Source organism: Bos indicus, chromosome 11 (assembly GCF_029378745.1).
Source record: "Bos indicus isolate NIAB-ARS_2022 breed Sahiwal x Tharparkar chromosome 11, NIAB-ARS_B.indTharparkar_mat_pri_1.0, whole genome shotgun sequence".
Taxonomy (NCBI): domain Eukaryota; kingdom Metazoa; phylum Chordata; class Mammalia; order Artiodactyla; family Bovidae; genus Bos; species Bos indicus.
Genome location: NC_091770.1, coordinates 20,942,336 through 20,956,774, shown reverse-complemented (window position 1 = coordinate 20,956,774; position 14,439 = coordinate 20,942,336). Strand labels below are relative to the sequence as shown.

The 14,439-nt window shown below is 43.8% G+C and overlaps 1 protein-coding gene across 3 annotated transcripts in view; it reads right to left on the bottom strand.

The window, feature by feature from the left end:
• GALM (galactose mutarotase) overlaps positions 1–13,456 on the bottom strand; it is a 54,782-nt gene extending 41,326 nt beyond the window's left edge. The window contains exons 1-2 of one of the 3 annotated variants that reach the window (XM_019970018.2): positions 13,048–13,456; positions 787–941 (exon numbers count right to left, since the gene is read on the bottom strand). In XM_019970018.2, the coding sequence (XP_019825577.2) occupies positions 787–941; positions 13,048–13,237 (345 nt within the window). In that variant the 5' untranslated portion in view covers positions 13,238–13,456. The remainder of the gene's footprint in view (positions 1–786; positions 942–13,047) is intronic. The other 2 variants (XM_019970019.2, XM_019970021.2) reach the window with 2 other exon arrangements.
• Between the last annotated feature and the right edge of the window lie 983 nt (positions 13,457–14,439).

The window sequence follows — 14,439 nt, the reverse complement described above, 5'->3', positions numbered from 1 at the left end:
TCCCACACAGCTAGGAAAGAACAGGAAGCCAGGCATTCCCACCTCAGGGAGAAGCTGTCTGATCAGTTTATTTTCCTAACCTGGTTTTCCAGGGGTTCACTTACAGGATGGAAGTTAACGTGGAAAGGGGGAACTGGAGAGAACCTGACGTCATTTTGAGGTGTGAGCCCCTTCACTGGAAGGGTAGCCTGGATGGGGCAGCACGATACCTGCCTGTCGGGGTCGGGGGGAAGAGCTCATAGACCAATACTAGCGGGGTGTTGGGTTGGGGGTACGCAGGTGGCTGTGGCAGACACCAGCAATTGTAGTATATATAGGAATGAGGGCTTTGGGTCAGGCAGCCCAACTTAGGAGTTGTGTGGCCTTTCAGGGCCTCAGATTTCTCATCTGGTGATAATATGGGGTTCTAATAAGGGTGGGAGGTAATATATGCAAATGCTTTGTGCAGGAAGTGGTACATATTGTCTTTAATCCACTTTTCTGTTCTGCCTAAAGTCAACTCTCTGATCCCAAAACTGTGAGACAGGCGTTCATTCCCTGTCTTTCCTAAGTCAAAGGTTGTCATCCTTTCACTCAGGGGCTCCCCTGCCTACTATAGTCAGATGGTCTAGAGAAAGGTGGGTCCTGGAACACAGCCAGCAATCTCCTTCATGAGAGCAGCCTCTTTCCTGGATCACCTTACCATGCATTGACTCTAGGGCCTAGGGCTGTGCCTTGCAAAGGCATGCTTGAAGGGACTTAGTGAGGTGTGCCAGGTGAGGACACTGTGCAATGACTTCAACTCACCTTGTCAAACCCTTTGACTCCTCCATGCAGGCTGTTGGGCCCGTTGTTAATGGCTAGTTTATACTCCTTCCCATCCAACGTGAACGTTCCTTTGGCAATTCGGTTGGCCACCCTGCCAACCACAGCTCCAAAGTAGGGCTGCTTTTGGAGGTACCCTGCAAGGATATGGGATGACAGCGATTTTAAAACCTTCAAGCCAAAGATGAGGCTCACACTGCTGCCCACCACTTCCTTCTAAGGGCAGCTGTAAGTATTAACAACATGGGCATACCACATGTGCATGGAAGCAGGGAAAATTGGTGTTCTTTACACACCACCCTTCCCCTTTCCAAAAGTAATTCATATTCTTTACAAACATTTTAAAAAACTAAAGCACAAAGAAGAAACTTATATCATCCTGATCTTATCACTAGAGAGAACCACTGACTGTTAATATTGGGTTTTTTTTTGGCTGCACTGGGTCTTTGTTGCTGCACATGAGCTACTCTCTGGTTGCTGTGCACAAGCTTCTCATGGCAGTGGCCTCCCTTGCTGAGGAGCATGGGTGCTGGGCTCTAGGGCATGCAGGCTTCAGCAGCTGTGGTGCTCTGATTTAGTTGTCCCACAGCATGTGGAACCTTCCCAGATGAAGAACTCAACCTATGTCCCCTTCACTGGCAGGCAGATTCTTAACCACTGGACCACCAGAAAGTGCATCATTTATATTCTTATGTATATCTATATTGTTTATTTCTTTTGCTTGTTGTTTTGGCCACGTAACACGGCTTGCAGGATCCCAGCTCCCTGGTGGTGGTGGTGGTGGTGGTGGTTTAGTCACTAAGTTGTGTCCGACTCTTGAGACCCCATGAACTGTAGCCTGCCAAGCTCCTCTGTCCATGGGATTCTCCAGGCAAGAATACTGGAGTGGGTTGCCATTTCCTTCTCCAGGGGATTTTTCCCAACCGAGGAACTGAACTCGGGTCTCTTGCATTGCAGGCAGATTCTTTACCAACTGAGCTACAAGGGAAGCCCCACCAGTTCCTTGACCTAGGATCAACTGAGTGCCTCCTGCAGTGGAAACTCACAGTCCTAACCACTGGAATGCCAGGGCATTCCCTCCTATGTAGATCTGCGTATTCCCTTTAATATTTGAGTATACATGTGCATATGCTTTTCAAATGGGTTTCTTTCACTTAGAAACATGCATTTAAGGTTGCTCCATATATTTTTGTGGACTGATTTTTTCTAGCACAGCATAATATTCTGTTGTCTGGATGTACCACAGTTTACTTATCCATTCACCTATTGAAGGGCATCTTGGTTGCTTCCAAGTTTGGGCAATTATGGATAAAACTACTACAAATATTCATATGGAGGTTTTTGTATGGAGATATATTTTTAACTCCCTTGAGTAAAATACCAAGGAATGTGACTGCTGGATCATATGATAAGAGTATGTTTAATCTTGCAAGAAACTGCCAACTATCTCCCAAAGTAGCTATACCATTTTGTATTCCCAGCAACGAATGAGAGTTCCTGTTGCTCCATGTGCTTGCCAGCATCTGGTGCTGTCACTGTTCTGGACTTTGGCCATTCTAATAGGTCTCAACGTTGTTTAAATTTCCCTTTCCCTGATGACATATAACGTGGAACAAATTTCATTTGCTTTCCAGGATCTCGAAAATGTGAAAAGCAGGACTTCTGTTCAAAAACCATTTAGCTACATCTCCTTTTGACTCCTACCTTGATTCATTCAACTGGTGTACACCAAGCCCCTACTCGTTGCCAGCCACATGCTTGGCATTGGAGACAAGGATAAATTCAACAGTAAGCTGCATCATGGACTTGCAAGAATTCTCTCAGAAGGGACCACTTTCTGGCAACAATGAATAAGCCCACCAGTAAGAAGCACTGTTCAACCCTTGGTTTAGATGAAAAGTTTTTAAGGATTAAATGGTAAGGATAGCAGAAATGACTGCTCCTAACTGTCTCTGAGAAACTCTTCAGAACAACTGGATTTTATATTATTTTCTTATGTTACTAAGTTGTTTTTGTTTTTTTTTTTTTTTCCCAGCTGCATTGTGTCTTCGTTGTGGCATGGCAGCTTTTTGTTGGAGCACACAGGCTTTCTCTAGTTGCGGCACAAGAGCCTCTCCTTGAGGTGCTCGGGTTTAGTTGCCCCGTGGCATGTGGGATCTTAGCTCCCTGACCACGTATGGAACCGGAGTCTCATGCATTGGAAGGTGGATTCTTAACCACTGGACCACCACGTAAGTCCTTATTACTAAGCTTTTAAATAAATCAAAATGACAGAAAGTGGCAGTCCCCCAAAGTCTGAATAGGGCTAAGAAGATTGTTTTTGAAATGCAGAAAATACTATTTTCCATGAAAAAGGGTAGTTTCTAGGTCAAGCCAAGAATGCTGGTTTAATCTAGTCAGTAACTTATGTAGTTTGGCCCCAGGAAAACAGCAGGGAGGGAACACAGCTGCACCCATCAACGGAAAATTGGATTAAAGATTTACTGAGCGTGGCCCCGCCCATCAGAACAAGACCCAGTTTCCTCAGTCAGTCTCTCCCATCAGGAAGCTTCCATAAGCCTCTTATCCTTCTCCATCAGAGGGCTGCTGCTGCTAAGTCACTTCAGTCGTGTCCGACTCTGTGCGACCCCACAGACGGCAGCCCACCAGGCTCCCCCATCAGAGGGCAGACAGACTGAAAACTACAGTCACAGAAAACTAACCAATCTAATGACATGGACCACAGCCTTGTCTAACTCGATGAAACTATAAGCCATGCCACGTAGGGTCCCCCAAGATGGATCGGTCATAGTGGAGAGTTCTGACAAAATGTGGTTCACTGGAGAAGGGAATGGCAAACCACTTCAGTATTCTTGCTTTGAGAACCCCATGAACAGTATGAAAAGGCAAAAACATAGAACAGTGAAAGATGAACTCCCCAGATCAGTAGGTGCCCAACATGCTACTGGAGATCAGTGGAGAAATAACTCCAGAAAGAATGAAGACATGGAGCCAAAGCAAAACCAACACCCAGTTGTGGATGTGACTGGTGATGGAAGCAAGGTCCGATGCTGTAAAGAGCAATATTGCATAGGAACCCGGAATGTTAGGTCCATGAATCAAGGCAAATTGGAAGTGGTCAAACACCATCTTCAAACAATACAAGAGAAGACTCTACACATGGACATCACCAGATGGCCAACACCGAAATCAGATTCATTATATTCTTTGCACCCAAAATGGAGAAGCTCTATACAATCAGCAAAAACAAGACCCGGAGCTGACTGTGTTCAGATCATGAACTGCTTATTGCCAAATTCAGACTTAAATTGAAGAAAGTAGGGAAAACCACTAGACCATTCAGGTATGACCTAAATCAAATCCCTTATGATTATACAGTGGAAGTGAGAAATAGATTTAAGGAATTAGATCTGTTAGAGTGCCTGATGAACTATGGACGGAGGTTCGTGACACTGCACAGGAGTAGGGACCAAGATCGTCCCCAAGAAAAAGAAATGCAAAAAAGCAAAATAGCTGTCTGAGGAGGCCTTACAAATAGCTGCAAAAAGAAGAGATGCCAAAAGCAAAGGAGAAAAGCAAAGATATACGCATTTGAAAGCAAAGTTCCAAAGAATACCATGGAGAGATAAGAAAGCCTTCCTCAGTGATCAGTGCAAAGAAATAGGGGGAAACAAAAGAATGGGAAAGACTAGAGATCTCTTCAAGAAAATGAGAGATACCAAGGGAATATTTCATGCAAAGATGGGATCAATAAAGGACAGAATGGTATGAACCTAACAGAAGCAGAAGATATTAAGAAGAGGTGGCAAGAATACACAGAACTGTACAAAAGAGATCTTCATGACCCAGATAATTATGATGATGTGATCACTTACCTAGAGCCAGACATCCTGGAATGTCAAGTCAAGTGGGCCTTAGAAACCATCACTATGAAAAAAGTTAGTGGAGGTGATGGAATTCCAGTTGAGCTCTTTCAAATCCCAAAAGATGATGCTGGGAAAGTACTGCACTCAGTATGCCAGCAAATTTGGAAAACTCAGCAGTGGCCACAGGACTGGAAAAGGTCAGTTTTCATTCCAATCCCAAAGAAAGGCAATGCCAAAGAATGTTCAAACTACTGCACAATTGCACTCATCTCACATGCTAGCAAAGTAATGCTCAAAATTCTCCAGGCCAGGCTTCAACAATATGTGAACCGTGAACTTCCAGATGTTCAATCTGGTTTTAGAAAAGGCAGAGGAACCAGAGATCAAATTGCCAACATCTGCTGGATCATTGAAAAAGCAAGAGAGTTCCAGAAGAACATCTATTTTGCTTTAGTGACTATGCCAAAGCCTTTGACTGTGTGGATCACAATAAACTGTGATTCTTCAAGAGATGGGAATATCAGACCACCTGACCTGCCTCTTGAGAAACGTGTATACAGGTCAGGAAGCAACAGTTAGAACTGGACATGGAACAACAGACTGGTTCCAAATAGGAAAAGGAGTACATCAAGGCTGTATATTGTCACCCTGCTTATTTAACTTATATGCAGAGAACATCATGAGAAATGCTGGGCTGGATGAAGAACAAGCTGGAATCAAGATTGCCGGGAGAAATATCAATAACCTCAGATATGCAGATGACACCACTCTTATGGCAGAAAGTGAAGAACTCAAAAGCCTGTTGATGAAAGTGAAAGAGGAGAGTGAAAAAGTTGGCTTAAAGCTCAACATTCAGAAAATTAAGATCATGGCATTCGGTCCCATCATTTCATGGCAAATAGATGAAGAAACTGTTGAAACAGTGGCAGACTTTATTTTTCTGGGCTCCAAAATCACTGCAGATGGTGACTGCAGCCATGACATTAAAAGATGCTTACTCCTTGGAAGAAAAGTTATGACCAACCTAGACGGCATATTAAGAGGCAGAGACATTACTTTCCCAACAAAGGTCCATCTAGTCAAGGCTATGGTTTTTCCAGTAATCATGAATTGATGTGAGAGTTAGACTATAAAGAAAGCTGAGCATTGATGAATTGACGCTTTTGAACTGTGGTGTTAGAGAAGACTCTTGAGAGTCCCTTGAACTGCAAGGACATCCAACCAGTCCATCCTAAAGGAAATCAGTCCTGAGTGTTCATTGGAAGGACTGATGTTGAAGCTGAAACTCCAATACTTGGCCACCTGATGCACAGAGCTGACTCATTTGAAAAGACCCTGATGCTGGGAAAGTTTGAGGGCAAGAGGAGAAGGCGACAATAGAGGATGAGATGGTTTGATGCCATTACCAATTCAATGCGCATGAGTTTGAGTAAACTCCAGGAGTTGGTGATGGACAGGGAGGCCTGGCATGCCGCAGTCCATGGGGTTGCAAAGAGTTGGACACAACTGAACGACTGAACTGAACTGATGTATGGTAAAGGGTAGAGAAAACATTTGTCCCTTTTATCTGGGCAAGGGATTGGCCAGAATACATTAATAAACGGGGTACGGTTTTCTGCATTCCTCAAACATCCCAAGGATTCTAGCTATGACATCAACCTCAGACAGCCCAAACCTTAACAAGAGTGCCCTAAAAGTCTCAAATAAAATTGCTCAGGATTCTCAGACAAACCCTCCACACCCTGAATGACTTTCTTTTGGCCTTCTGAGGAAAATCAACACTAGTTTAATTGACAAGCACTTTAAACATCCCAAATCTTTTATATGTTTTACAGTCGCTGCTGGTTGTCCCAAATGAATCTCCATGCCATTTTGTGCAGTGTTAACAAAGTGAAATAGGACGTTCGAGGAGTGTGAGGAAGATATTTGGGGGCAAAGGAAGGAAAGACAATTAAAATTATTAATTGTTCAATACAGTCAGACAAAATCACAGCCAATAGCACATTTAATCATTATCTATTTGTTTCGGGTGAGGAAATAGTTCTAGAGAGGTTAAATAATTTGCCCAAGGTCACAGAGCTATAAGGGACAAAGCAGAGATTTTAAACTAGGGATCCTTAATGCTTCTAAAAGGACACTCTCGTGCATCTGTAATATGAAACTGCAGTCTCTAAACTGGTCCCTTTTCCTCCCACCACCTCTTATAAACTCAGGTTTTCTAAGAGCACTAAGTTGATTTTTTTCCTAATCTTTTCATAATGCCTCTCATGGCAGTAATAGCTGGGTGTTGGTGGCAACTAGGGTGAAGATGAAAGGAAAGAAATCATGTTGATTATCTGGGTAGATTATTTATACCTGTAGCTCATATGCAAATATTCTCACCAAGGTTTTGAAAGAAGTCATAATGACTGCAAGCGGGACACGCAGATGAAAAAACATTAAAAAATATTTTGAAGGGACTTTCCTGGTGGCCCAGTGGTAAAGAATCAGCCTTCTAATCCAGGGGACATAGGTTTGATCCCTGGTCAGGGAACTAAGGTCCCGTATGCCTAGGGGCAACTGAGCCTGCACGGCACAACTAGAAAAGCCTGCACACTACAGCCTAGACCCAGCAAGTCAAAAAAGAAGAAAAAACATTTTCAATACAAAAAATGGCAGAAGAAAAACCTCACAGGAGGCATTACTGATTTTTCTAGCATATAACTAGAAGATCATATTATTTACCTCTTTAGAATTCTACAGAACAAAGATCTCATTTCCTAGGGAGTATGTGAACTGTTCTGACCTCCATTCATGGCCATCATCCACATAGTTTATATAATCTATCTGGGAAATCAGAGAGTTCACATCTAACCTGGCAATTACAAAAGGGCCATGTCTCATGGAATTATCCATGCTTTGCTCTTCCCTGTGGCTCAAAACATTTTGGGGACATAGTAATGTGATGATAAACCCTGACTCGGTCACATCTTATTGCTTTAAATTATTTGCCTCAGTTTGTTTATATAATACTTACTCAGACATTCGAAGACTATACAGTGAAAATCCAGCCTTCTTCCTATCCCTGTACCACAGCTACCCAGAGTTCCTTCTGAAATACAACCTCTGTCGCCAATTTCTTAGCATGGGTTTTAATACCTAGAATTGATCAAAATACTAATATACTGCCATTCACACTATTATGATTGAGACAATTATGCTTGCCATAATGACATATACAAAGTTCAACCCTGAAGATGGCTGAACATATCAGAAAGCCTTCCCATAATAAGAAAAAAAGAGAAGCTAAAGGCAAAGGAGAAAAGGAAAGATATACCCATTTGAATGCAGAGTTCCAAAGAATAGCAAGGAGAGATAAGAAAGCCTTCCTCAGTGATGAATGCAAAGTAATACAGGAAACAAAAAAGAATGGGAAAGACCAGAGATCTCTTCAAGAAGGTTAGAGATACCAAGGGAATATTTCATGCAAAGATGAGCACAATAAAGACAGAAATAGTATGGACCTAACAGAAGCAGAAGATATTAAGAAGAGGTGGCAAGAATACACAGAAGAACTATACAAAAAAGATTTTTATGACCCAGATAACCACGATGGTGTAATCATTCACCAAGAGCCACATATCCTGGAATTTCAAGTCAACTGGGCCTTAGGAAGCATCACTATGAAAAAAGTTAGTGGAGGTGATGGAATTCCAGTTGAGCTATTTCAAATTCTAAAAGATGATGCTGTGAAAGTGCTGCACTCAATATGCCAGCAAATCTGGAAAACTCAGCAGTGGCCACAGGACTGGAAAAGGTCAGTTTTCATTCCAATCCCAAAGAAAGGCAATGCCAAAGAATGCTCAAACTACCGCACAATTGCACTCATCTCACACGCTAGCAAAGTAATGCTCAAAATTCTCCAAGCCAGGCTTCAACAACACATGAACCGTGAACTTGCAGATGTTCAAGCTGGATTGAGAAAAGGCAGAGGAACCAGAGATCAAATTGCCAACATCTGCTGGATCATCGAAAAAGGAAGAGTTCCAGAAAAACATCTACTTTTGCTTTATTGACTACACCAAAGCCTTTGACTGTGTGGATCACCACAAACTGTGGAAAATTCTTAGAGATATGGGAATACCAGACCACCTGACCTGCCCTCTTAGAAATCTGTATGCAGATCAAGAAGCAACAGTTAGAACTGGACATGGAACAACAGAATGGTTCCAAATAGGAAAAGGAGTACGTCAAGGATGTACATTGTCACCCTGCTTATTTAACTTATATGCAGAGTACATCATGCGAAATGCCAGGCTGGATGAAGCACAGGCTGGATGAAGCACAGGCTGGAATCAAGATTACCAGGAGAAATATCAATAATGTCAGATATGCAGATGACACCACCCTTATGGCAGAAAGTGAAGAAGAACTAAAGAGCCTCTTGATGAAAGTGAAAGAGGAGAATGAAAAAGTTGGCTTAAACCTCAAGATTCAGAAAACTAAGATCATGGCATTTGGTCCCATCACTTCATGGAAACAGTGAGAGACTTTTTTTTGTCGGGGGCAGTGGTGGGCGGGGGTGCTCCAAAATCACTGCAGATGGTGACTGCAGCCATGAAATTAAAAGACGCTTGCTCCTTGGAAGAAAAGCTATGACCAAAACAGCATATTAAAAAGCAGAAAAAAAAAAAGCAGAGACATTACTTTTCCAACAAAGGTCCATCTAGTCAAAGCTATGGTTTTTCCAGTAGTCATGTATGGATGTGAGAGTTGGACCATAAAGAAAGCTGAGCGCCGAAGAATTAATGCTTTAGAACTGCAGCATTGGGGAAGACTCTTGAGAGTCCCTTGGACTACAAGGAGATCCAACCAGTCCATCCTAAAGGAGATCAGTCCTGAATATTCATTGGAAGGACTGATGCTGGAACTGAAACTCCAATACTTTGGCCACCTGATGAGAAGACCGACTCACTGGAAAAGACTCTGATGCTGGGAAAGATTGAAGGCGAGAGAAGGGGACGACAGAGGATGAGATGGTTGGATGGCATCACCGACTCAATGGACATGAGTTTGAGTAGGTTCTGGGAGTTGGTGATGGACAGGGAAGCCTGGTGTGCTGCAGTCCCGGGGCCGCAGAGTTGGATACGACTGAGTGACTGAACTGAACTGAACTCTCATAACGACATATATGAAGTTCAACCCTGAAGATGGCTAAACATATCAGAAACCTTCCTGTAATGACATATATGAAGTTCATCCCTGAAGATGGCTGAACATAACAGAATGTCTTACTTGATATTCTAAACACTTCTTTGTCTTTTGAAAATAGCTTGCTTTCCTTTTTAAATAAACCATTAAATTATCTAAATTATAGCATAAGGTTGAAAATGTCTCTCTCAATCCAGCACCTGGAATACTTCACTATTTTTTTTGATGTGCCACACAGCTTGCAGGATCTTAGTTCCCCGACCAGGGATGGAATCTGTGCCCCTTCAAGTGGAACAGAAGCTCGGAGTCCTAACTACTGGACCACCAGGGAATTCTCAGTATCTAGAATATACTTTCGGAGAAGGCAATGGCACCCCACTCCAGTACTCTTGCCTGGAAAATCCCATGGACGGAGGAGCCTGGTAGGCTGCAGTCCATGGGGTTGTGAAGAGTCGGACACAACTGAGAGACTTCACTTTCACTTTTCACTTTCACGCACTGGAGAAGGAAATGGCAACCCACTCCAGTGTTCTTGCCTGGAGAATCCCAGGGATGGGGGATCCTGGTGGGCTGCCGTCTATGGGGTCGCAGAGAGTTGGACACAACTAAAGCAACTTAGCAGCAGCAGCAGCAGCAGCAGAATATACCTTAGATGCTTTAATTCGACCTGGCATTTTGTGGCCCCAGTCATGGATGCCGACAAAAGAATGCCATTTAACTTTCTCAAGATATGTTAATAACATGGGGTGGGGGGCAATACAGTCAATAAAAGCTAGATCACTGTAATCCAAGGGGATCTATTTTTTTTCTCCCTTTTAAGAACATTTGGGGATAATACTTTATTTCACCTCCTGCTGCTGCTGCTGCTAAGTCGCTTCAGTCATGTGCGACTCTGTGCGACCCCATAGATGGCAGCCCACCAGGCTCCCCCATCCTTGGGATTCTCCAGGCAAGAACACTGGAGTGGGTTGCCATTTACTTCTCCAATGCATGAAAGTGAAAAGTCAGAGTGAAGTCACTCTGTCGTGTCCAACTCTTAGTGACTCCATGGACTGCAGCCTACCAGGCTCCTCCGTCCACGGGATTTTCCAGGCAAGAGTACTGGGGTGGATTTCTTTCACCTAGACTCCCACAAAACTCAGACTCACAGAGATAACGTATTCAACATTACTGCACTCACAAAATTCATCTGCCTACAATGCGGGAGACCCAGGTTCGATCCCTGGGTCGGGAAGATCCCCTGGAGAAGGAAATGGGAACCCACTCCAGTATTCTTGCCTGGAAAACGCCATGGACGGAGGAGCTTGGTTGGCTACTGTCCATGGGGTCGCAAAGAGCTGGACACGACTGAGCGACTTCACTATCACTATCACTATCACTATGCCTACTAAGAATCTGGTGCTTCCCAGGTGCCATATCATCATCATGGCACACTTTTCGTATGAACTGTGCAAAGATGCCTTTTGTTTTCAGATCCATGTGACTCTTATATCAGAACTAAAATTAGGAACTTTCCTGGTGGTCCAGTGGCTAAGACACCACGCTCCCAATACAGGGGGCCCAGGTTTGATCCCTGGTCGGGAAATACACCCCACATGACGCAACTAAGAGTTTGCATGCTGCAACAGAGATCGAAGATCCTGAGTGCCACAACTAGGACCCAGTAAAACAAGCAAATAAATACTATTAATTAAAAAAATAATTAAAACTAGTAAGAAATGAGTGTGTGTATCCAATTCTCCTTGGACTCCACGGGCAATTTTGCACCAGTTAAGTAATCTCTGTGATTCTGTTTCCTCTGAGCAAATGGTTATGCTAACAGAGAGATGACTCAGCAAAAGTGAGTCTAAAGCATTCTCTTTTGCCACTTGTCAACTCTCTTGCCTTCTGACTCTGAAGACAGGAGATAGGAACATCCAGAAACTGAAAGGGATGTAGAGAGTAAGGGGAAAGTGGAGCTGATTATCCCAGTCCCTGTACCTTCCTACCAGAGTCTCCTATAATAGGCTTGCTGAAATTACCAAAGAAATTCTGCTGAATGTTACCTACAGCTTCTCCAAGCCAAGCTGTGGAGGCTCCAAGGTAGTTAAAGACAACCAACCAGAGGGCAAGGAATAGAATCCTCAGGAATATTTAGAAAACATTTTTGTTAAGGAAATGAAGAGCCAATTTCAGTCTGCTAAGGGAAAACCAATTCTGTTTTCTGTTGACCTCCCATCCTGGGCTATGTTGCTAAAGAAGCAAACAGACAGAAAGACACACACCTAAAGGAAAACCTCAAACCTCCTCTCTAACAGATTTTGTCCACACGTTTACCACCGAGCAGAGAATTAATTCTCAAGCAGTTGCCCTTTGCTAACTTTATTTTGATCTCTTTTTCTCTCTAGCTATTCAGTGTGCCAAGAGACAGCAAGCACTATGTACATTTTCCTTTGCCCCAGTGAAATTGCAGTTTTAATTATTTGTTTATGCCATTATTTGACTAAGGTATATCTCCACATCTAAACTGCAGGCTGCATGAGGGCAGGGACCTGTCTCCTGGAATGAGATAACTGAATCAACAATGAGTGAATGCATGAATTAATACACGTTCTTAGCTGTCATGGATTCCTGCAAAATAAAATCCATCCCAGTTATAAGGAGACTCATTTCTTGACAGTAAGTTGGTCTTCCATGTTCTTTCAGTACATAGTTAAAGCAGATAAGCTTCTGCACCCGCTGAGCTTACCTTACTGAGCATTTCTGAAACAACCAGACCTCAAAGAGAATCTGATCAAGCAGAAAGGAAGTAGAAGACGCACGTCTTTGATTTTTTTTCCCCTTCTTCAGAAATGGCAAGAGAAAGAGCTGGGAGCCACACCCCCTCCAGCCTGTAGGTCTCCTCTCCCGCCCTCTGAGATCACGCAGTTCAAAGATCGCTCCAGGGTTGCTGAAGTTTTATCTTTCCCTCAACTGACTTTTTAATTAGGGCAAAGCCTGAATGTATAACCGGAAGCTAAGTTCTACGCAGTTTCTATTCACTTTGTCTTTTCCCAAACACTGGATCACAACACACTGAGTCAGCCGGATCCAAGCGGTCACAAGCTCGGTACTTCCTCTCGGTCCCCGCATCCCTGGCTGCTGGTGTGGGGCAGTGTGCGCGGCGGGCCTGGGGCCCGTCGGCAGCCCGGGGCGGAATTCAACCCACCTTCCAACTCGTCAAAGCCGAGCACCACATCTGAGGCTCTGCCCTGCCTGTCTTTGACCTCCAGGGCTGTGATGGTGCAGCCCCAGGAGATGATGTCCACTCTCAGCTGGTCTGACTGCAGCTGGAACTTCTCCACTGTCCCTGCTCCCAGGGGCAGGTCTCCAAACACGGCTCTGGTCACCGAAACCATGCTAAGCTCAGGGTGTGCAGCTGCTCCAAGTCCTTCGAACTCTCCCGCCGCTAAACCTGTAGCCGCTGAAATTTACTGGAGAAGGGGCGGGACGCGGCCCACACTCCTCCCCTTTCTTGCCTGGATTTAGGGAGTGACCACTCCTGCAAAAAATATCCTCTGGGACTTCTCTAAATCATTCCTCTGCCTGAGGGAAGGCAAAGTTTCCAGCTAGGCTGGCAACTTCCAGTCAGTTCTTTTCTTTTGGAACCCTGACTGCACTGCATGTTGGGAATGGTAGTTTTTGGAATGTGAAATTGCATTTTGGGGCCTGTAGTCTTTCTAAACCGAAATCCTGAATCTGCAGTGTTCTACCGTTTTTCCGGCACGAGGTTCTCAACAAGCAAAGACATCCGTTAATGGTGGCTGACTTTCAGATAAGACGCTGAAAAATGAAGAGATGAGAATTAGGAATAGTGAAGGGAGGAGATCTTGGGGGGAAATTTTGATTTTTAACTCTTTGACCCAGTGGGAAAGAAGTACAAAGCTAATTTAGAAAAGGGGTAAATAACGGCAGGTTTCTCTGGACACTGACTGAGGATCCATTCTGTTTGTCCCACACAAACAGCTCTGAGGTGTTTCTGCTGGAGCCACTGCGGAGAGGCTCTCCAGACTACCAGCCTGGAGTAGCAGCCTGCACGGGGTCCCATGTAGAGATGAGGACATAGTTTATATAGAGGCAGTCTCTGACTTTCTTTTCCTCAGGGAACTGGGCAAGGACCTTGGGTATATACCCACTCTTATTCCTAAAATCCAAAGTTCCTTTAAAAAGGGATTAAGGATGAATATTTATTAAGGTCCTAATAAATGTCAGATACTGTACTTTGATTGCTTCCCAGGTGACTCAGTGGTAAAGAATCTGCCTGCCAATGAAGGAGAGGCAGGTTCCTTGGGTCAGAAAGATGCCTTGGAAAAGGAAATGGCAACCTACTCCAGTATTGTTGCCTGGAAAATTCCATGGACAGAGGAGCCTGGTGGACTACAGTCCATAGGGTCGAAAAAAATCAGACCCAATTGAGTGAGTGAACACGCAGTACTTTTATTATCTCCTTTCCGTAAGCAGAAAAATGTTTTAAGTATATACTGCTTGAAAAGAGACAGAGGTCATGGATAATTGTTAGGCTTTGATGTGCCTCAGAATTATCTATAGAGATTTAAAAAAA